General features: G+C 40.2%; 1 protein-coding gene across 3 annotated transcripts in view; it reads right to left on the reverse strand.

The window, feature by feature from the left end:
* Positions 1-25291, reverse strand: part of glis1a (GLIS family zinc finger 1a) — a 401984-nt gene that overhangs the window by 19290 nt on the left and 357403 nt on the right. For 2 of the 3 annotated variants that reach the window (XM_087990769.1, XM_087990768.1), the window contains exon 9: positions 5551-5729. The exons of the other annotated variant lie outside the window; for it this stretch is intronic. In XM_087990769.1, the coding sequence (XP_087846895.1) occupies positions 5551-5729 (179 nt within the window). The remainder of the gene's footprint in view (positions 1-5550; positions 5730-25291) is intronic. 3 annotated transcript variants of the gene reach the window in all.

Below are 25291 nucleotides of genomic sequence, written 5' to 3' on the forward strand. Positions count from 1 at the left end.
GGTCAAAGACAGTATTACAGTTGCAGAAAGGATGTTTGGGGACTCGTCAACTGAGGTAGTATGGGCTGAGGTTAGAAACAGGAAAGGAGAGGTCACCCTGTTGGGAGTTTTCTATAGGTATCCGAATAGTTCCAGAGATGCAGGGGAAAGGATAGCAAAGATGATTCTCGGTAGGAGTCAGAGAGACAGGGTAGTTGTCATGGGGGACTTCAACTTTCCAAATCTATAGATGGGTCAATTTTTGTCCAGTGTGTGCAGGAGGGCTTTCTGATACAGTATGTAGACAGGGCAACAAGGGGTGAAGCCACATTAGATTTGGTACTGGGTAATGAGCCCAGCCAGGTGTTAGACTTGGAAGTAGGTGAGCACTTTGGTGAGAGCGATCACAATACTGTTATGTTTGCTTTAGTGATAAAAGGGATAGGTGTATACCACTGGACAAGAGTTACAGCTGGGGGAAAGGCAATTATGATGCGATTAGGCAAGGATGGGGAAGGAAACTGCAGGGGATGGGCACATTAGAAATGTGGAGCTTATTCAAGGAAAAGCTCCTGTATGTCCGAGATAAGTATGTACCTGTCAGGCAGGGAGGAAGCTGTAGAGCGTGGGAGCCGTGGTTTATGAAGGAAATGGAATCTCTGGTCAAGAGGAAGAAGAAGGCTTATGTTAGGATGAGATGTGAAGGCTCAGTTAGGGCACTTGAGGATTACAAAGTAGCCAGGAAACACCTAAAGAGAGAGCGCAGAAGAGCCAGGAGGAGACATGAGAAGTTGCTGGCGGATAGGATCAGGGTAAACCCTAAGGCTTTCTATAGGTATTTAAGGAATAAAAGAATGACAAGAGTAAGATTAGGGCCAATCAAGGATAGTAGTGGGAAGTTGTGTGTGGAGTCAGAGGAGATAGGGGAAGCACTAAATGAATATTTTTTGACATTATTCACTCTAGAAAATGACAATGTTGTCAAGGAGAATACTGAGATACAGGCTACTAGACTAGGTGGGATTGAGGTTCACAAGGAAGAGGTATTAGAAATCCTGCAGAGAGTGTGAAAATTGATAAGTCCCCTGGGCCGGATGGGATTTATCCTAGGATCCTCTGGGAAGCAGGGAGGAGATTACCGAGCCTTTGGCATGGCTCCTTAAATCGTCATTAGCTACAGGAATAGTGCCAGAAGACTGGAGGATAGCAAATGTGGTTCCCCTGTACAAGAAAAGTAGTAGAGACAACCCTGGTAATTATAGACCAGTGAGCCTTACTTCCGTTGTTTGGTAAAGTGTTGGAAAAGGTTATAAGAGATAGGATTTATAATCAAATAGAAAAGAATCATTTGATTAGGGATAGTCAGCACGGTTTTGTGAAGGGTAGGTCGTGCCTCACAAACCTTATTGAATTCTTTGAGAAGGTGACTAAACAGGTAGATGAGAGTAAACCGGTTGATGTGGTGTATATGGATTTCAGCAAGGCATTCGATAAGGTTCCCCACAGTAGGCTATTGTACAAAATGCGGAGGAATGGGATTGTGGGAGATATAGCAGTTTGGATCAGTAATTGGCTTGCTGAAAGAAGACAGAGGGTGGTGGTTGATGGGAAATGTTCATCCTGGAGTCCAGTTAGTAGTGGTGTACCACAAGAGTCAGTGTTGGGTCCACTGCTGTTTGTCATTTTTATAAATGACCTGGATGACGGTGTAGAAGGGTGGTTTCGTAAATTTGCAGATGACACTAAGGTCGGTGGAGTTGTGGATAGTGACAAAGGATGTTGTAGGTTACAGAGACATATCGATAAGCTACAGAGCTGAGCTGAGAGTTGGCAAATGGAGTTTAATGCGGACAAGTGTGAGGTGATTCACCTTGCTCCGCGTAACTGGAATGCAAAGTACTGGGCTATTGGTAAGATTCTTGGTAGTGTAGATGAGCAGCGAGATCTCGGTGTCCAGGTACACAGATCCTTGAAAGTTGCCACCCAGGTTAACAGGGTTGTTAAGAAGGCATACAGTGTTTTAGCTTTTATTAATAGAGGAATCGAGTTCCGGAACCATGAGGTTATGCTGCAGCTGTACAAAACTCTAGTGCACTTGGAGTATTGTGTACAGTTCTGGTCACTGCATTATAAGAAGGATGTGGAAGCTTTGGAAAGGATGCACAGGAGATTTACTAGGATGTTGCCTGGTATGGAGGGGAGGTCTTATGAGGAAAGGCTGAGGGACTTGAGGCTGTTTTCGTTGGAGAGAAGAAGGTTGCGAGGTGACTTAATAGAGACATATAAGATAATTAGAGGGTTAGATATGGTGGACAGGGAGAGTCTTTTTCCAAGTATGGTGACGGCGAGCACGAGTGGGCATAGCTTTAAATTGAGGGGTGATAGATATAGGACAGATGTCAGAGGTAGTTTCTTTACTTAGAGAGTAGTAAGGGTATGGAATGCTTTGCCTGCAACGGTAGTAGATTCGCCAACTTTAAGTACATTTAAGTCGTCATTGGACAAGCATATGGACATACATGTAATAGTGTAGGTTAGATGGGCTTCAGATTGGTATGACAGGTCAGTGCAACATCGAGAGCCGAAGGGCCTGTACTGTGCTGTAATGTTCTATGTTCTACGTTCTGTCATATTAAGGACCTCTGCAGGAGGCTGAGACGGATCATCCCCTTTGCCAGCAGTCGCAAATGCTTCAGCCTTATCTTTTGCTGATGCACTGGGTCACTATCATTGAGGATGGAAATATTTTCATCACCTGCAGTGAACTGGTTACTATCTACCACCATTCAAAATGGATGTGGCAAGACGGCAGATCTTTGAGGAATCACTTAGCCCTTTCTGTAACTTATTGCTCAAGCTGTTGATACATAGGCACTCTTCCATTGTAGCTTCACCAGGTTGGCTCCTCATTTGTAAGTATGCCTGATGCTGTTCCTGGTGTGCTCCCTTGCACTCTTCATTGTACATAAATATGTACTACAAAAAGAATATGTTCACAAATTCTATGAATTAAGTACATTGTTATATGAGATAAAATGCTTGCATGAGGGATAAAGCAAAAAGGATACATAGAAATGCAACATAGACCGCATAGGCATCCAGTACGCATGAACAGTTCTGACTTCAATCATTTGTTGCATTTCACTTAGAGCAAGGTAATGTATTCACTGAATACTAACTTGTAATTTAAGATTATTGTCCACATGCCTGTGTAGTTTTGTGCCATAATTTAAATTTTTCCATGCAGTTAGACTTTACTTTCAAATGAATTCTGTACACATAAATAATCCCATTCGCGAGACCGTTAGTAGATAATTACTGGTGGATTAACTGAAAATTCCTTTGATTTCAAACAAGCAACATTTGAATCTTGACTGACAAACCACATTCTAATAACACATAACAAAATAACATCAGTAATTAAACTGAACAAAAATTGAACAGAGAGACTGAACACTTCTTTCTTTCTCTCCCTCCCAAACCCTAGTAAGTCTTGTCCAATAATACTTTCTTTATATACTGTTCAGAAACCACTCTATTAGGTTCCTGTTGAATAATAGGAAACTCACTTCCTTTCGTGGTTTATAGTTTATTCCACTCATTTCAGTATTCGTTCATCTGGACAGAGACGGTTGACTAATCCTGAACTTTTAACAGTAACAATGGGAAATGACGGTCATGCTCCATTCTTTCAACCTTTGTGTTTTAAGTTTTTTAAAAAGAATTTCATGTTGCATACTTTCAAGTGTGTGAGGTGTCTACTTTCCTAAGATGCTGGTACTTGCTGGGCTTCACTTAAAGGCACAGGCAACCCATGAAAACTTGCATGGGTCTTATCTGTTCTTCAAGGATGAGCCAATAATTAAATGTCAAGAGATTATTCCCCTACAGAGCATTACCCAATTCTGTGGCATGTTATATGGTTGTAATGTATGGGTGTGATATATAGATATGTTAGAGTTTGGATTTTGCACGAGTGACATGTAGATTTTGGTCTCAGTGTATGTGGGGGTCTACTGACTAACATCCATATTTCTAAAGCATGGTTTTATTTAAAATCAGTATGGGAGAGAGCATACCTATCGTGTTTATAGGATTTTGTTTTGCTTTGGAAGAATTTTATGAGCAGACAGAGTAAACATTGATGAATATTAGCATGCTTTCAGTTAAAAAGATCAAGAGTTAATTTGTTTTTTGATTTGGAAAAATAACCATAGTTTGGAATGCTTTAAGTTTCAGTTTGCAGAAGTTCTGGTTAACGTTAGATGTGAGAACACAATTTTCCTGGAGCAAGAAATTTGTTTAGAAAGCTAAAAATAAATTACCTCAGTGCAAGGGTTTAGTTCAGAAATTCCATGGAAGTGTTTAATTCAAACTCTGAAGGGGTTATTTGAAGCTGAGAAAATCTAAGCTCTGTTGTGTGAATACCTAAGGAAAAGATTATCAAGATTGGGAATTGAAACCAACAGTTAAGTCATTATCAATAGATATGATACAGAAGGGAAATCTCTCTGCTGTTTGAGAGATCCCCCTTCAGAGTTCTAACTAAATATTTTTTCTGGAACTTTCCAACTAGACCCTTGCACTAAGGTTATCTATTCCTATCTATAAAGGAATGCTGTGGAGAGAATCAAATATTATATTTTACTGTATACTTTAGCATTGTTCAAATTATGTAATTTTTTTTTTCCCTTTCATCTTAAAAGGTAAATTAGAAAAGAACAAAATATGATCTATCAAGTCAGATTTCAATCTGGGATCGGATTTGTCCAATTATGAGTGTGAAAAAAACAATTTGTAAATTTGGTTTCAATTATAATCTACGGTTGTGATCAAAATCAAACACCTTACAGACTTTTCCCTTTGCCAGCCCTAGAAACACCAAGGTCAACTCCATTTCTGGTGTTACGATTTACTGGGTTGTTCCTGTAAGTGGCTGAAGTTTCCTTTGCTTTTCTGTGCTGCCCACCCATCCCCAATTTTCTCTCTTTCTTCTGCAGAAAGTAGCTCATGCTGTACCATAGCTTCAGAGGAACAGGCCACCCTTATATCTCAGTGAAATGATTACCGTAGTAATCTGACTATTTCAAGAGTGTCAGCAGACTTTTTGACGAAGGGCAGTATCCTATCCTGATGCAAACTCTGCCACATGGTACACATCGACTGTGAATGGGATCATTGATTTTTCTTCTCTCTCATTAACATTTTTCTTTTTATTCATTAATTGGCTGAAACTGATTGCAGCATGCCCACTCCAAATAAGTAGAATCAATTTGGAACTGCTTCACTTCTTTGACTCAACATCACACTAGACAGCTCTCTGCCTATTAGAACATCACAGACAATTTTATTAACACTGAAATTCTATTAAATGTTACAATTTACAAGCATCAAATTTCTGAAAACAAAATGAAATCCTCAGAAAGGTTTGTTCTACAGGATCATTATGATTTAGTTTACTAAAGTTAAATTTGTTGCTTATACCAAAATTTTAAGAAGTATGAGTGCTTGCATCTTCTGTTCCATGCTTGTGTTTCCCCTATGATTTCCCAAAAAAATGTTTCAAAGTACCTGCTTGGAAGGGTTGCATCAGCTGGCTTGGGAAGACTGAGTTGTACTTGTGGTCCCCTCCACTGAGTTGGTTGTTGGATGGCTGAGGTGAGTGAGGACCATGCCTCTGCAGCAGCGATGGTGCTAACATTTTCCTTGGACTGACCAGAGAAGAAAAAGGAAGTACAACTGGTTTGGCCCTGCAAGGAAATGTGTTCATTTCAGTAATGTAGTCTTACAAGAGCACTTGTTGCATTGATTTTGTTTCTAAAAATGCAGTAATAAGCTTGAGTTTCCCAAGATTCTGCTGGTGGCATGTAGCCTGCTGTCAGTGGGTACAGCACATGAAGCCATGCAATAGGTATGCTACGCTTTGCTTCAACTCTGATCTCCAGCATCGGCAGCCCTCACTTCCTCCTTTGGTTTGTGTGAGTGACATATTCAGTGAAATCAGAGCGACACACACACGCACAACACACACACACACACACACACACACAACACACCAGACCAACGGAATAGATAAATTACAGGGAGTATGGCTGTGGAGCCCATGTTTTTAAATGATTTCTTGTTTTTTGGGGCATTCTGACACTAGGCAAAATTAGTACCTGTTTGGAGCGGTTGCATCAGCTGGCTTTGCAACTCTGAGTTGTCATTGTGGTCCCATTCACTGAGTTGGTTGTTGTATGTAAATGGTGGTTGGGGTCACAATGCACAACTAATCGGCACCTGCTGACTACTTATTTAAGCAATCTCAGTGTCAGGCCAATATCAAACATGTTGTTCATTGGCTGGATGCATCAGAAGGAGGCCAGCACAGTGAATGGCTGGTGTGATTTATAGACAGGCTGTAACATTTAAAGTTAGCCAGCACTTTTTAAACTGAAAGTGTGCTGTGGCTGGAGTGGATACTAGGAGGTATATTTGAAGGTAGTTTGGCCTGGGAAAGAGTCCACTTCAAGGTTTTCTGATGCCACTGCACTGAAAGTCTTGATGAAAAACTTATGTGGGTGGGGTGAGGAGACAGTCCAGACACATGGTCAAAAAGTAGTGAGGAAGATGGCTGTGAAAGTCAAGCAATAAGGACCAAGATACACTACTGCAAGCAGCTCAGTGTGCTACAACTCACTGCTATTCCCAGAGTCGTCACAAAAGCCAAATATTTGAAAAGTTTACAACATTCCCCAATTTATCTGACTTTCAGACCTAAATTGATAAAAGGCATGGATCTGGTTTCTGTACTGAACAGGAATCACTATTAAAAGTGATTAGACTCTAGCTATAGGTAAACAGTTATGAACCGGTATATAATACTACTAATTAAAACTCTTATCATTATAGAGAAATAGAGTCATACAGCACAGAAACAGACCTTCGGCCCTGTTGGTCCATCCCAAACTAAACTAGCCCCATGTATTGGTGCTTAGCCCATATCCTTGTAAACTTTCCTTATTCAATTGTCTTTTAAATTTTGTAATGTACCCATATTTACCACTTCCTCCGACAGTTCATTCCACATGTGAACCACCCTCTGTGTGAAAAAGTTGCCTCTCAAGTCCCTGTTAAATTTTTCTCCTCTCATCTTAAAAATATGCTGCCTAGCTTAGAACTCCCCACCCCAGGGAAAATACCTTATCTATTTACCCTACCTCTGCCCCTCATGATTTCCTAAACCTCTATATGGTCACCCCTCAACCTCCTACATGCCAATGAAATTTTATAAACTCATCCTTACACACACCCACAGATAAACAAACAGACAATAGGTTATGAGCAGAGGGTACAGAGTTCAGTTGTCTTTGTTCCAGATGTTGAAATGATCTTTATGACTCTTCTGTCGGCCACCACATTGCTTTAGTTGTCTTTCTCCAGATGTTTTTACTGGTTGCTAAGAGACAAAAGGCGGGTAGGAACAAATCACTGCAGATCCTGCAATCTGATCTGCAAACAACAAATGCTGGAGATCACAGCCGGTCAGACAGTGTCCCTGGAGAAACGCAAGCTGATGTTTCGTGTCTAGATGACTCTTCATCAGAGCTCTGATATCCAGCATTTGCGGTTTTTGACACAAGGTGGGTGGTTCCCTTATAAAACAAATCTCTGGCTTATCAGTTTAAAGTCGCAGTTTTGAACAACTGTTGCAGTAAGGATAATCTGGTTTTCTTCTGGTTCAGTGAGCTTTTATAGCAGAGAGCATAGATCACTCCTGAGCTGGGGAGGAACTGAACTGTTCTCTCTTTGTTCCCTGCTTTAAGTTTTTCAGTGTGAACCAATCACACAGCTTTTGGTGTCAAAAAGGTCTCTTTCATGGTCTATGGACTAATGACCAGTTATCAATCAACTTCTTGTCAGCAAAAGTTGCCTCAGTACAACCCCTCAGCTCTAAATTGTCTGCACCTTTGCAAGTACTGTTTATTCAAATCTTGACACAGTGTCCAGATACGTGCTATTCAAATTGCAACCACTCTTGTCACACTTCTTTAAAACAGTCTGTGATCACTTAAAGTCCAGAGTTCTAAAAATACAGAATAAAAAGACACTATCTTTCTACGTGACCTTACATGTGTGGTCAAGATTCATGAATGCTATATCAACTGAACTACACTAGTAGTCTCAGCTCACTTCAGCACACCAACAATTCCAATCAGCTTAGGCTCACACTTCACATTAATACACTTCATATCACTCTCGTATATTGAGCAGCATGATCATTTTCACACCCACATCTTGCAGCTTGCAAACATCTGCTGGTATTCAATCATAACAGCGACATCACATAACCACAGTGTATTTTGTTCATTGACGATTCCCTCTCATTTGAAGGACAAAGTGGCACATAACCAGCGACAGCAGAAACTTGTGGAAGGAGGCCTGGTAACCCAGTGTATTCTGAATGCTTTTGCAGGAGAAATGCTGCCATCAAAGCCTGAGACTGTGGCCACCAGCAGAACTGAAACCAGAAAGAAAAATTGTAATCTCAGACCTAACCCTCATTCTCACATCCTGATGCCACTTCATCCCCTGCTCTTACTTGCTCATCCCTTGCCTTACCCTTGAGACTTCCTATTTTCAGATTCTTAAGGTCCAACCTGTTGAGGGATTGAAAGTACAGGAAGAAAGGTGTGCTTATGTAAACAGTGTTCTCACTTGATTTCACATTTAAAACCACCAACTGGGACTGTAAATGGTGCATACCCTAAAGAACAGATTACAGGTGGGAGCTGAGGCATTGGACTTGACTAAGTTGCAGTCATTGAAGGAGCCATGCATTGCACATGTACTAGTTGTTTGGACAGCATGTTTATATGTGGATTCTACTGCAGAGGATACAGATCAGGACTTAAATGGGTTCCTTACAAAAGAAAAAACATTGCCAAATATGCACAACAAAATGTTTGGTGAAAGTGAGTACTGCAGATGTTGAAGATTAGATCCAAGACTAGAGTAGTGCTGGAAGGGCACAGCATCTGAGGAGCACGAAAGTCTGATGAAGGACCTTTGCCCGAAATGTCGATTTTCTTGCTCCTCAGATGCTGCCCGACCTGCTGTGCTTTTCCAGCACTACTCTAATCTTGACAATAAAATGTCTGGTTTATTGCAAAACCTGATGGAAAACCTCCAGCCAATAACAAGGAGCATGGAACAATTCAGCTCGACTTGGCACAAAGCTTTGTGCACAGCCTTGAGCCAATCCTTTCTAACAGAGAATTAGTGGCCAACTCCGTTCATACACTTGTATATCAAAATGTAATGCTGAATGAGAATATAAGAACTAGGAGCAGAAATAGACCATTCGACTCTTCAGGCCTGCCCCAAGTCTCAATGTCTCTTTCATACCAGCTCTTGATATGCCTCAACTCCCTGGTATTTCAAAACTCTTCATATCTACTTTTTAAATACTGATCCAGCATTCAGAATTCTTCGAGATAGAAAATTCCAGATATTTACTATCCACTGGGAAAAGGAATTCCTTTGCTCTTGGTTTTAAATAGTGTGACCCCTTATTCTGTAACTATGTGTTCTAGCTTGCGATTCCTCCTCTGGTGGAAACATCACCTCAACATCCTGTCAAGTCCCAGCAGAGTTTTGTATGTTTCAATAAGATCACCCCTCATTCTTCTAACTTTAAAAATTTAATCTGCTTAGCATTCTTCATAGGTTTCAACCCAGGAATCAGTCTTGTGAATCTTTTTTGAATCACCTCTAATGCCATTATATCCTTCATTAACCACCAGGACCAAAACTGTACATAATATTGCATGTGACCTCATCAAACCCTGTACAGCTGTAACAAGACTTCCCTACTTTTAAACATCAATCCCTTAGCAATAAAGACTATCTGTCAATTTGCCTTCTTAATTACTTGTACTTCCATGCTAACATTTTGCATTTCATGCACTCTTCCTCTCTCCATTTGTTACTTCCGAACAAAGCGCCTGATCTTTAAACTCTATCTGCCAAGATTTTTTTTTTGCCCATTCACTGTCTGTATCCTCTCACAGATTCTTTGTGTTCTCATTCCAGCATGGCCTCCCACTTACTTTTGTATCATCAGCAAATTTAGATACATCACACTGTGCTCCCTCCTCCAAGTCATTAATGTAGATATTAAATAATGTAGATCATAAAGGCGTAGGACTGATTTTTTTTGGCACTACAGTAGTCACATCTTTCCAACCTGAATAAGACCAATTAATCCCAATTGTCTGTCTTCTGTATGTTAACTACTCCTCAGTCAATGTTAATACATTACCCCCAATATCATGATATCTTAACTTGTATGTGCCACCTTATCAAATGTTTTCTGGAAATCCAAATACACTACATTTACTGGTTCCCTTTTACCAACTCTGCTTGTTATATCCTCAAAGAACTTTAACAAATTTGCCAAACATGATTTTCCTTTGACAAAACCATAATGACTCTGATTGCATAAACTTTTTATAAATATCCTATCTCTTCCTTAATGACCTTTGCATTTTCCCAATAAACGCTAGAATAACCGAGTTATAGTTCCCTGCTTTCTATCTCCCTCTCCTCTTAAGCATTAACAGTTTTCCAATCCACTGGAACCCTTTGGGATTGGGATTCCAGTGAGCTTTAGAATATTTTGACCAGTGACTTCACTATCTCTGCAGCGATATCCTTAAAAACCCATGGTGCAGGCCATCGGAACCTGGCAACTTGTTTGCCTTTAGTCCCCTTAGTTTGTCAAATATTTGTCCCCGGTGATAGAGAATATTACAAGGTCTTTCCTTCCATTAGTATCTTGCTTATCTGTTTTCATTGGTGAAATAACTCTTCAGAAGCCAACATCTTATCACCAATCACCCTTTGTTCACAAATACATTGCCTTTGACAATAGCACTACCTCTCACTGAGTCAGGCATTCCAGCACTCAATGTCCCTGACGTTCATCCGTTTATGTCTGCCCGTTCTCCCTGATTGAGGCTGTTAATCTGGTCCAATCAGGGACATCATATCCAAAGAGGTCCAGCTGGCTGACTTATTCCAATCCCTCTCCATTGAGTCCATGGACACAGGGTGTTTCCTTTGAAAGCCCCTGGGGCATTTTAAAACCGAGTCAGGTTCCGCCAAGTTGGAATTCAACAGGAGACATGTAACGAACCGGAGCTCACCTCTATCGCATGGAAAGCGTCAGTGGACCTTCACTCCTTTCACCAAGAAATGGACGCATTGAGGCAGCTTCTTCCATCATGTGCATCTCTGATTCAGAAAACTTGACAATGTTTGATGGAGAAGGTGAATCAACAGGTCCCTGAAGTATTTCTGAAGGCTCTGAGGGACAGTGCAAGTTTTGCTACTATACAGTCTGTGAATTTGCAGTTTTCAAATGGTCAACATGCTTATTCAGGACAGTCACACCTACCCGATCTTTATAAGTCACTGGTCCTGATCTCATGTCTGTTACTCATGTGGGGCCAATTCTATGATTCTTGCACCAAGCTTTGTCCCCTGTATCAAACTGTCTGTCTCACCCAGCAGAGTCTTGGGTTTGGCATTGGAGTTCTTGATGCTATTTCACCGTTTCCTCAACACCCCAGGTCCAGGAAGGCTTGGCCTGGTGTGGCGTCTTCTACCTATTAGCAACTCTACCACTGCTATGCCTGTGGGGTGGTCCTATAATCAAACAAGAGCCGTGACTACTTGGTATCTAGTAAGGTAGAGTGTTTCTTCACTCTAGCTTTCAAAAGTTGGACTTCTCTTTCTGCCAGGCCTTTGGATGAATGGTGGTAAAGAACTGTTGTAATACGTTGAATCCCATTTAACTTTAAGAAGCAACTCAAGTCCCTGTTGGTAAACGATGGGCTGTTATCTGTGACCAATACCTCAGCAACTCAGTGTGTCACAAAAGACATGATAATAAAATCAAAACCAAAAGTAATTTTTTCTATTGTCACTACAGTGTTTGGTAAATGGACTCTGTCTACATCCAACCACTTTGAGTAGGCATCTACAATGACTAAAAACATTGAACCCATGAAAGGACCTGCATATTAAACATGCAACTGAGTCCAAGATTTATCTTGCTACTCCGACTGATGTGGGGATGTTGCTGGCGGTAATTTTTGTCCTTGTTGACATTTTGGTCACTGTCCCACCAACGTGACTATGTATGTGCCCATGTCTGGCCACCAACTCTCACCAACATTTTCATTTTGGATATCCCTGATGGGTATGGTGGAGTTCAGCCCATATTTGACAGCGACCTTTGTTCAGGACAATCACTCTTGCTGCCCATAATGATACGTCATCCTCTACCTTGAGCTTGTCTCTCTGGGCCCAAAACGCTTTAATTCTAGCTGCAATGGTCCTTTGGTTTCCCCTATTATAGCAATTGTACAGATTTACATTACTCACGATAATCATAGCCCCCTTCAATTATTTCCCAATTTATTTTTTTTGTCCTACAGTGTGACAACTATTTGGAGGCCTATAGATAACTCCCACCGACAATTTCATTCCTTTTCTGTTTTTAATTTCAACCTAAACTGATTCCACATACAACCTGTTACCCCAATATCACTACTTACAACTGCATCAATACCTTCCTTAATTAACGATGCTACCCAACTCCTTTTACCTTTTGCCGATTTTTTTCAGAACATTAACTATCATTGAATATAGAGATCTGAGTCTTTGTCATCCTGTCAACCACATTTCCATATCAGATCTCAAGTCATAGAGTCATAGAGATGTACAGGATGGAAACAGACCCTTCGGTCCAACCCGTCCATGCCAACCAGATATTCCAACCCAATCTAGTCCCACCTGCCGGCAACCGGTCCATATCCCTCCAAACCCTTCCTATTCATATACCCATCCAAATGCCTCTTAAATGTTGCAATTGTACCAGCCTCCACCTCTTCCTCTGACAACTCATTCCATACACATACCACCCTCTGCATGAAAAAGTCAGTTATTTATTTTGATTTGTTACAAATGCTGATGCATTCAGATAAAGAACCTTAAGCTTGGAGTTGTTAACTATTATAACTCACTTTGGCTCAAACTTCTGTTATAGTCTTCTACATATATTCCTATGGTTATTTTTCATCTTTTCACTCCCTGCACCTCAACCATCATGGCAGTGCATTAGTTTTCATCAGTGCTTTTGGGGTGTCAAAGCAGTCAAGCAATATGCCCTCCAAAGATTACTAGAATTTTTCCAGGTGCAGCTCCAGGAGAGCAACCATGGCAAGGAGCATAGGTTTACTGTCCCCTCTGAGGGAGACTGCCCCTGTCCAGCACAACTGCCATTTTACCGACAGCCTTAGGTGTTGCTACATGAGTCAGGAAGTCTAGACTATTGCCGCGAATACTTAGATGGTAAAATGTATAGATAGACCTTAGAATCATAGTATCGCTACGTTGTGGAAGCAAGCCATTCAATCCATCGAGTCCACACTGACCCTCCAAAGACTATCCCACCCACACCCAGATCTCTATTCTAGCCCTGTAACTCTGCATTTACCATGGCTCACCCACCTAGCCTACACATCCTTGGATATTATGGACAATTCAGCGTGGCAAATCCACCTAACTTGCACATCTTTGGACTGTGGAAGGAAATTGGAACACCTGGAAGAAACCCATGCAGACATGAGGAGAAATGTGCAAACTCCAAAATGCCAATCATCCGAGGCTTCATTTGAACCCAGGACTCTGGCGCTATGAGGCAGCAGTGCTAACCACTGGGCCACCATGCTGCCTTCTAGACTCGGAGTGCCTGAAAGATGTTCTCCAAAGGCCATCTGAACTCTCTTCCACAAAAGTCCGTTGGGATTGCTTTCCTGGTCAATTCCATTTTGTTGCTGTAAACAGCAGCACACACACTCAGAAATTTGTTATAATTGGAAAAAAAAATCACATCTTTAATGGCTTGTGTTACACGATCCAAAATGATCCTCACAATCATCAAATTATACTACATGATTCCAGCATAACTATACAATCTATTACTGAGTTCATAATTAATTATAAGAACTCAGGTATATCACCATCTTGCAATGAGTACAGCACACAATGGTTTACAACATATATTTATATCAATTATGAATTCCATCATTTAGCCATCTCCATATTGTCCATAACAACTCTAAACCACAATACATCAAAACGATGAGATGGGTATCAAAAATAAAATGGAGCCTGAATGATACAATCATGCCCTCAATCTCTCCCTGTAATTCTGTTACCACAATTATATAGTTTATCTAAACTCTTCACTAAGGATAACTATAAGGAGCAACGAACAATATCTCCCAGACCCAGGACATTCACAGTGTATTAGGAAAGGAGCTCCAGGATTGTAACTCTGCAGCAGTAAAGGAGCAGGATATGATGCCAAGTCAAGATGGTATTTAACTTGGAGGGTTACTGAACTATGCCAGACCAGTATTCTGGTGAAACCTATAACCGGAGTTTTAGTTTGAACTAAATATAGTGGCGGAGCATTCAACCGAAGAGATTCAAAAGAGCTTAAACTTGACCACACTTCCCTCACTCTGCCGACTGGAAGGAATCTATTCCATTTTCCCAATTTCTCTATCACCATTGCATCAGTACCATTGGTGCCAATTTCCAAAAGGGCACCTCCAACATAGCCTACTTTTCCCTCAACCCAAGATTTCCCCACATGGTTGGCAGATCCCTCAACTATGTCTGCCCAATCTGTCACACTTCTACCTTCACTTCTTCCCCTCTCTCCCAGATAATGACAGGGTGGGAAAAAAACAAGAGGAACCTATCTGTTTTTGCATTCAAAGTATCATCTTCTACCATTTCCACTACATCCAGCAAAGGTACCACCACCAACTATATCTTACCCTCCCCCGCACCGCGCCCCCCGCCCCCCCACTGTCAGCATTCCACAGAGACTGTTCCCTCCTTGACACCCTGATCCACTCATCCATCATTCCTGATAGTTCCTCACTCCCTCATGGCACCTTCCAATGCAATTGCAGATGGTGTAACACTTGCCTATTCACCTCCTCCCTCCTCACTGTTCAAGCGAAGCTGTGCTTTGCTTGCACTTCTTTCAATCTAGTCACCTGCTTATACTGCTCACAATGCAGTCTCCCTTACATTGACGAGATCTATCCACAAACCAGGTGACTGCTTAGTGAAACACTTCCGCTCTTTCTACAGGAAAACCCTGATCTTTCAGTTGCCTGTCTTTTGACTAAATCAATTTAATCTCCTGCTAATATTTCTGTCCTGGACCTGATACAGAGTTCAAAATGAAGTTTAAAGCAAGCTGGACCTCATTTTCCACATAGGCACTTTACACCTTCTAGCATTCAAGTTCCACAACTTCAGAGTATGTCTTCATTTTTCTCACATCCTTCATCCTCCCCAGGTATTCTCTTCTTTGTGTCTTGTTGATTTTGTTCTCAGCAGAGAGGAGTCATTTTCTCCTTTACACACCTTCATTTACACCCATTTTACATCACTGTTTCTCCTTTACCACCATTTGTCTTTTGCTCTGAAATCTGTTCCACTTGCTCCTCTCGCTGCCCCCGTCAACACAACTTGAAAACCATCATTTTCAAGCTAATTCAGTATCGAACAAAAGTCGTACAGGACTCAAAACATTACTCTGTTGCTCACAGATGCTGCTAGACCAGCAATTTGTTTTTGTTTCAGATTTCCAGCATCTGCAGTACTTGCTGTGCTTTCACTCAGCTAATTCCTGGGCTGAAGTGGTTGATTTATCAAGAAAACAGATTAGGCCTTTATTCATCAGAGTTTAGAAGAATGAGGGGTAATCTTATGAAATATACATGATTTGAGGGGGCTTGACAAGATTGAGGAGGTGTTACTATTAATGGAGTAATCTCGAACCAGGAGACATGGTTATAGAAGAAGTAAAAATTAAATGGGAAGGAATTTCTTCTCTCAGAGCATTAGTTAATGTCTGGAATTATTTGCACCAGAGTGTTGTGGAAGCTAGGTCACAAAGCATTTTAAGAGGAGAGAGATTTTTGAAATGTCAAGGAATTGAGGTCTATGAGGAGCTAGTATGAATCCGGCCTGGGGCAGATCAGACAAAATCATACAGAATGATGGGGCAGTCTGGAGGGGCTGAATACCCTACTCTCCCTATTTCTAATATTCTACTTTAAAACATAGGATTATGGATTATCTGTACATATTGAAATACCTCATAAGAATAAAATTTATGACCCTTCTGATTAAACTCAGAGACAAAGTATCACATCTCTTTTGATTTGAAGTCTCCCAGATCTTGTATACTGGGGAAGCATCAGACAACTTTAGGAAACACACTGTACAGCCAAACCAGAGATTGAATATAAACTAATGAAACTGCACCTTCTGTTTAAAATCAAATTGCCAGAAACGTGTTTATTTCATAACAAAATAGAAATATAACAAAATAAAGATCAGTAACTGATAAAGCTGAGAGTTCTAAATAAACATTAACGTGCAATTGTATTCTTATGAAAACAACAATCCCGAGACTAAGTGGATAATAAATATTTAGCAATAAACATTGGAAGTGAACAGAGCCATTTTATAAGAAACTGCAGTATGTGGAGCCCAACTTTTTTATTCTTCTTCTGCTGCCGAAACCCCTTCCAGTCGTACATACTACAGACTACAAAAATTAGTGCCAAAAATCAAGTTGTTAAAATACTTTGTAATTGTACAAATATCCACCAAATTAGCATTAAATTTAAACGTCTCTCCATTGTTCAGTTACTAAATGCATTAACAGCCTGTAGCTGTGCAATAGAACTTACGAGGATTGCCAGGTTCCATAACTAAGCTCGTCCTAAAGGAGGAACAGCAGCCAGGATCCCCATTTCTGATGGCAGTTAAGTGACCCAAACTCTACAGTATATGTTGGATGAGCCACTGTACATTTCCTGATGTCTTTGGACCTGTATCCATGAGTAAGTCCCCACTCCTACAGATTTTCCAAAAAGCCACATGCTCAGAGAACAACTCTATGTAGGAACTAAGTTATGGTTTGATCCTGCACCATGTGGATTGTGCACTTTAAGTTGAGCCTCTCTAAAGATGAAATGAGTGGTGACTTCATGAATACCACAGTCTAGGAGAGATTATTTCGAGGAAACACGAAAGTGGTACACACACAAAGCTGGACACCTCACCCCTAGCTACTCATTATTCTTAAATAGTCTTCACCTAATATTTGTCATATGCACATTTTCTTATATCTATCTGAATATCTATCTCCTTTGCCAGCCAGGAAGAATGGATTTGTTTGCCCTGCCTTTCCACTAGTATGTACTAAAATACTCTTCTCTAAAACTACCACATTGTTTCGATACTGGTTTTGCCTTCCAAGCTTTTATTCTAGTTAATTGGGCCAACTCATTATTAGGAAGATGTGACGTCTTCAGCAGTGTATTATCCCAAATCTACTTCAGTCTGGTCCTATTTCTGTCAGAACACATACCAACCTGTGTTTTCTAGGTAATATATACATTCTTATTTACCATCCTATGTGTAAGATACTTCAGCATCTCTGTTTTTTCTGCTACTATTACCTGGGATGAAATATGCAAACATCTATGCAGGATTTTTTGCCATCTTCTGAAAAACAATCAATGTCGTGGTGATTTAACTGTTTTCAAAGATGGGCCCTGATTATCTTTGTCACTTTCTGAACCCTATTAAGGCTGTAGTTCAGTGTGCCGATGTGGTGTTAATCTGGAGTTTGGACACAGCCCAATTTTGGGCCCCATGCTGCTTTATGAGGTCTGTCTCCAGGGAACTCACTGTCAGTACAAGCTCAGGAAACAGTTGTGCTGTTCACTCTCAGAGAACGTTTTGAATTAAGAAGCCAAACTCTCCCCTATTTTAGTTTAAAGTGCATCATAAGCTTAATTGTTGCCAGGTGATTTTTTTCATTGTATTGCGGAATGTGCAGAATATTTCAAATACATTATAAATCCTTGAGTAAAACTGAACCAATCAACACCCTTGCCAGATCAAGAATACACTTCTAACAAACTCATACACTTCTAAATTCCCTGGTTATATCTGATTGTTCACAAGGTCTTCGATTTTGTTTCGAACTGAAACAGTCATGAATTATTTTACTTCTTTACTGCTCTTCTGCCCTGAAGCTAGTGATTCAGATTAGAATAGAGTTTCACTACAGTTTGTCCAGTGGTTATTCTTTATATCAGTCAACACAGTGACTATGAGAAGATTATACTGTCATGGGGCCATCAAAGTCTGTTCAATCTTGAGCATCTATGCATGGTCATTTGCCAACAGCAAAGGCAACCTGGAACTATGGGTTTAGTGATTTTTTACTTTATCTTAGGAGTATTTAAGGATATTTAGCTCCTGATCACTGGCCTGAGGTAAAATTAACTAACTTCAAACAGACGAAGAATTAAATTTGAGTTTTGTGGCCTTTAGGCCTCAGTGAGACACTAAGCAGCAGACTTAGCCACTGAAACGTGAGGGAAGTTGCAGTAATTGTTCAATTTCTGTTTTATAACACCCTATTTATTCACAACATTGAGCACCCAGCTGTGTTGAATCTAATACTAAGCAAAGTTAACTGATAAAAATCATATGGACATAAGACTGTAAAACACACAGGATTCATATCAGCCCAACCTATTTCGAATGTGACTGCTCACCTGTACTTAATTTTTTTCATTAACTGGACTGCACATTTCTAGCCAATGCTTTTTTTTCTGCATGCCTGTGTTTAAACTTTAATGACAAAATATGATTGCCTTTTGGCAGTCTTCAATGGAAATGCATTTTAGCTGTTAACAATATCTGTTTCTTGTTAGAGTTTATACAACTCTAAAATAGAATGAAATTCCTTACTGATGACAATTTAACTTTTTATATATAATATGTCCATTGGGCATTCTTATTATTTTACTTCAGAGTATATTTTACTTCACAGAATACACAGAAGCTGTAGAATTCTTTTCCAATTATTAAAATGTTCTTAACATCACTCCTTGTCCAGTTGTGTGATTCAACAATTGGGATTTTGCTGTCTGATTGTCTAATATGATGGGTGTTATTTTGTACTCTCCCCTGTGACCAGTCAGGAGGCAAGGAAAACATTAAACAGGTGAGATGGTGGCAAGTAGAGAATCCATCACCTTTTTGCCTCTGTTCTGAATAACAACATGGCCCTGTAAATGACCTCCCAAGACGCTGACAACTGAAGCCTTTAAATGGGCGATTATTACCCAGTTATAATGGCCTCATCCGGCTGCCATTGGCATGCAATTAGCAGCATTCAGGGTTGTTACCACATGGGGAGCATAACAAGCAAACATGTGAAGAGTGCATGTGTTCTGGGTGAGGAGGTACCTCGCTCAAAGGCAATCAGTGCCGAATTGAGTGATCCTGCAAGAGAAGGGGTTGGGGCGGGGGCATCCTCCCCCACCTAACAAATCCACTCTTGTCATCTCAGCCTCAACTGGGTGGCTTTCCTACAACAGCCACAACCCCAGCTTGTGGCACATATGAGCCTTTGATCAGCCTGTTAATGACCTCGCAACAGCCGGATTGGCACAGAGTACTGATAGAGCATCCTAGAAAGAGGCAACATGGGTCTAATGCCAGTTGTCCATCTGGTGCCCAAGAGTCTGGTTGTGTCCACTCCCCCATCAAATCTTCTAACAAGAAAACACACAGAAATATCACTAATGTTTCGATAAATCAGTGAATTGCCCAATGTGGAACTGTAAACACTTGTGTATATGAGGTTAACCAATCTCAACCAAAGTGATGGGTGGGACATTCCAATTCACCTCCCTGCCTCCTCAGTTAAGGAGCAAAACTTTGGATGAAGTTGCTACTGATAAACATAAGGCTATGTGTACAGCACAGAAACCCTTTGGTCCAACTCATCCATGCTGGCCAGATATCCTAACCTAATCTAGTCCCATTTGCCAGCACTTTGGCCCATATCATCCAAACCCTTCCTATTCGTATGCCCATCCAGATGCCTTTTAAATGTTCTAATTGTACCAGGCTCAACCACTTCCTCTGGCAGCTCATTCAATACACGCACCACCCTCTGTGTGAAAAAGTTGCCCCTTAGTTCCCTTTTAAATTTTTCGCCCTCACTCTAACCTATGTCCTCTGGTTCTGGACTCCCCCACCCCAGGGAAAAGACTTTGTCTATTTCCTCTATCCATGCCCCTCATGATTTTATAAACCTCTATAAGGTCACCCCTCAGCCTCCGACACTCCAGTGAAAACAGCCCTAGCCTATTCAGCTTCTCTCCAAAGCTCAAACCCTCCAACCTTGGCAACATCCTTGTAAATCTTTTCTGAACTCTTTCAAGTTTCACAACATCTTTCCTATAGGAGGGAGACCAGAACTGCACACAACATTCCAAAAGTGGCCTAACCAATGTCCTACACAGCTACAACATGACCTCCCAGCTCCTGTACTCAATACTCTGACCAATAAAGGAGAGCATAACAAACGCCTTCTTCACTTTCCTATGTACCTGTAACTCCACTTTCAAGGAACTGTGAACCTGTACTCCAAGGTCACTTTGTTCAGCAACATTCCCCAGGACCTTACAATGAAGTGTACAAGTCTTGCTGTGATTTGCCTTTCCAAAGTGTAACACCTTGCATTTATTTAAACTAAACTCCATCTGCCACTCCTCAGCTCATTGGCCCATCTGATCAAGGTCCCGTTGTAATTTGAGGTAACTTCGTCTACACCTACAATTTTGGTGTCATCTGCAAACTTACTAATATCCAAAAGACACAGGCAGAGAGTATTTTGTTCAGTTAATTGAATTCTGGATAATCAAATGCCAAATAACATTGTTCAGCCAAGCATTGGGACCTTGGGATCTTGCCGAATAATCCAATATTTGAATAATCGAATGTTGGATAATCGAGATTCCTCTGTATACCTCTTACGTTCACATCCAAATCACTTATATAAATGATGAAAAGCAGTGGACCAGGCACCGATCCTTGTGGCACACCATTGGTCTCAGGCCTCTAGTCTGACAAGCAACCCTCTGTCACCACTCTCTGTCTTCTACATTCAAGCCAGTTCTGTATCCAAATGGCTAGTTCTCCCTGTACTCATTGAGATCTTAGTTGGAGACAAAATCAGACTGAACTATGTCAGGCTCTTGTGGCGCAGTGGTAGTGGCAATGTCACAATCTCTGGACCAGAAGGCCTAGGTTCAAGTCCCATCTGCTCCAGAGGTATATGATAACATCTTTGAACAGATTGATTGGAAATTAAAGAAGATTGAACTATGATGTTACCCCAAAGTCAGCTAAGTTGTCAACATTTCTTGTCTAGGTTTTCATGGGAAAAACATTGGCATTTGTGTTCGGTCCCAAATTATTTTTGGTTTAGTGACAGGATTCTCATCTCTGAATCAGCCAGGAATACAAAAATGCACAAGTTATGCTGCAGTTATACAAAACCCAAGTTTGACCCAACCTAAGAGTACTATGAGCAGATCTGGGTACCACACCTTAGGAAAGGTATATTGGCCTTGGAGGGAGTACAATGTAGGTTGAATGATACATGGACGTCAGTGGTTAAGTTATAAGGAGAGATTATACAAATTAAGCCTGATGTCTTAAGAAGGTTAAGTGGTGATCCGATCAATGTCTCCAAAATATTAACATGAAAAGACAGGGTTGATAAAAATAAACTATGTCCCCTAATTGGGGAATCTAGAACGAGAGGTTATATTCTGGTAATTAGGGCAAGACCATTCAGGACAGATAAAAGCAAATTACTGCAGGTGCTGGAATCTGAAACCAAAAGAGAAAATGCTGGAAAATCTCAGCAGGTCTGGCAACATCTGTAAGGAGAGAAAAGAGCTGACGTTTCAGACTCGAAACGTCAGCTCTTTTCTCTCCTTACAGATGCTGCCAGACCTGCTGAGATTTTCCAGCATTTTCTCTTTTGCATTCAGAAACAGATGTTAGGAAGCAATTCTACACACTAAAAGTGGTTAAGGTTTGGAACTCTCTTCCACCAATAACAGTAGATGTTGGATCAGTTGTTAATTTTAAAGCTGAGATGGATAAACGTTTGTTAAGCAAGAGGTATTAAAGGATATGAACCAAAGGCAGATATATATTATTAGGCCACAGATCAGCTATAATGTCACTGAATAGCAGAACAGGCTTGTGGTGATGTGGCTTAGGATTCTATCATGACAGATGGTGAGATTTTAATTGATAAAAATGTGAAATTTAAAAACAAAAGCTAGTCAAGCAATGACTATGTAACCACTGCTGATATTATAAAAATCAGTCTCAAATACTCTTTAGGAAATTTACTCTCCTTCCTGGTCAGGCTTACATGTGACTTCACACAAACAGCAGAATGGCTGACTCCCAGCTACCCTCTGAGCAATTAAGGATGGCAAATAATGCTAGCCCAGCTAGTGACACCTGCATTCTATGTGCAAATTTTAAAAATCTATGATTGCAAATGGCCTGCAATCCAAACATTAGGTGAGTCTTGTTCATCCTAGTCGCAGTTTGCTTAGAAGATTAATCAAAGTTGTAAAGTGTACAGAAGACAAAGGAAAAACACATTTTTCCTCATAAGTACCTCAAGAATATCTTCCAAGGGACCGAATTTAGTAATTGTTCAAGTGTCTTCAGAAAACAAAAAGAAATTTGCAAAGAACCTCAGAGGAGACTTTGTTTCCCAGTCTGTCTCCCTGCCACTTACTCCTGTATTATTTTCTTACTGTGAAGGCACTCAAAATGAATCAAGTATTAAGTTAAATATGATACAACTGTACTACTCTGATAGTAATGGGAAATTGACAAATTGAATTACAGTTCTGTGCGATACTGAAAGAGTGGTGAATCTTTGGAAGTGCCATCTTTTACCTGAATTATTAACCAGAAGCCCCTCAGGTGGCAAATAAGATTCCAAGGTACCATTCAAAGAGTAGTTCTTCACACTGACTGAGCTAATATTCACTCTTCAAATCAACATCATTTATTTCATTGCTGTTAATGAGCTCCTCTCTTCCCTATGCGGAGAGCTTCTCCTCCTTGCAGCCTCTATTCCATTTGTCTGTCATCATACAAACCCAGGCTTCTGATCTTCACTCCATAAATCTGTTACAAGGCCTCTCAGCTACTGTTAACCTCCATCATTAAGGTCTTCAGGGCCTCGTCTCTGAACCATAGCATTCTATACATTTCCGGACTTCATTTATAATGTTTATACTATCAGCCGTTGCTACTACAGTCGGTCATCAGCAGCTTACTCCTACTGAGTGCAGCTCTCCTACAAAAGAGGCAAAAGCTGTCTTTATGACGCAAAGGCTACCTGGAACGTGTACTAGCCTTGAATAGTGCTAAGGTCCCTGTTCAGCAGTAGACCAGACAGCAGCATGGGTCACATTCAGCTCAACATTACAATTGTTCTATGAATGAGTCAAGATGAAATGTTAATGCTACTAACCACAATGTAATTGGGCAGTGAAATCCCAAATCATGACCCCACTTGGCCCTTGCATAAAATGGGAGCAGACAATTTTTTTAGCCCATTGATTTTTAAATGTGTTCTAGTATCAAGCAAGGCTATGCCATTCTAGTTCACTGCTGAAAATAATGGGCCATGAATATTGTTGACGCTAGCAGTGATTCTCTAATGTCATATATAATAGAAAGTAAGAAATCACCCATGTTTATAAACAAAGGAAAAGCTGCTCCAAGAATTTGAATTGTATATTTGTTGGATATTTACTTGTATTCAGATGACAAGTTTTAACTGGAGATTCACCTGTGCTCATATTTAATAAGCATCAGTTGTTGGAACGGCATGGAGACAGATATACATCTCCGGTGACAGAATTTGTAATGAGGTTTCTAAGTTCCAGCTAGTGTCATTGAAGAACATTTTCTTCACAGCTTTAGCTGCTAAAGTGGAATAAATATCAAAATACAATGTCTGCGACAATGCCATCCTAATGAATAATGACAATGAATATTCTAGTACAAACAGAATAAAATAGAATTCTAACTGCAGGACACCTTAAACATTAAAAAATTGTTTTCAAACCAAAACCTCAATGAATACCAGTTTCTTTCAGCCTCCCTAGATCACTCTGAAGCAAAAATAAAGACTTCAAAATAGTTTTCTCGTCAAGCTGTTATGGCAAAAGCTACTGGAGGTTCATGCCTCCACTTATTTCGAAATAATCTGTAAACTTATAAATACTGTTGTGGTATAAGGTTTATATGAGAAATGCATGAGAGAATTGTGCAAGTAGATTTACCATACTGTCTAAAATGTAGTGTGCTGATGATAATTTTCTCCAGCTCTGTTAGAAGGAGCATTATAAACTACACTTGAAACTGTAATTCCAAGATGATGCAAGCGTGTTTAATATAAAGAACTTCCCTGGATAATTTTCTTTCTGGAACTGTACATATGTTTTTTGTCATACTGTGACATGATTTCTGATTCACTTTGTTTTCCCAAAAGCTTTGCAAAGCTGCAAGACTTCTAAAGCTTTCTTTCAAATACAGTTTCAGAGTTAAACCATTGTGCATTTGATAATTTTGACTTTAGATATAACTGAAGTGAGAGGAATGTTTTTTTCCAGCTGTTTCTTTTGATTTTGCTCAATTTTAGTAAACAATTATTGTTTACAGTATACACGTGCATTTTTATGTACACATGTCAAACTCTATCTTTACTTAGTCTAAAACAGTGTTTGATTAGGATTTGAACACTTAAAAATAAGCTGGAAAGAAATTTGAAAAGTTTTTTTTAAACTTAAAGTTTTGGATCAAAACCACCTTTTACTTTAGAGGATTTACCTTGGGCGACAAAGGCACATGACTTACAAGTTGGATACTTGCTTAGAATTCCAAAGTAAATGTTGTCTACATAAATACTTAATTGTATACCTATGTATTTCACAATGCCAAACCACAAAGTTTACTCCACACTGCTGTTTGAATCCCAGCTTTTCAAATTGCCAAATCTCAATTTCTCCCACTTCTCCATTGGTGCTAAAACCAAAAGGTTTCACCCCTACAAAGGTAGTAAAAACCTACAGTTCTATCTTTGAATTTACCTATTACTCCAAAATCTCAAATTGCTTTCTTTGAGATACTGCTGAACTCCTAAACTGTCCCCTTTACAGTACTATAAGATATTTTCCCAGGTTTGGCACAATATCATCCAATTCACCATGCACAATGCCATGGGAAATTTGTCATA

The sequence above is a fragment of the Chiloscyllium plagiosum genome, unplaced genomic scaffold, assembly GCF_037043375.1.
Source record: "Chiloscyllium plagiosum isolate Xiang-an unplaced genomic scaffold, Cpla_swu_hap1 HiC_scaffold_9, whole genome shotgun sequence".
NCBI classification, from domain to species: Eukaryota; Metazoa; Chordata; class Chondrichthyes; order Orectolobiformes; family Hemiscylliidae; genus Chiloscyllium; species Chiloscyllium plagiosum.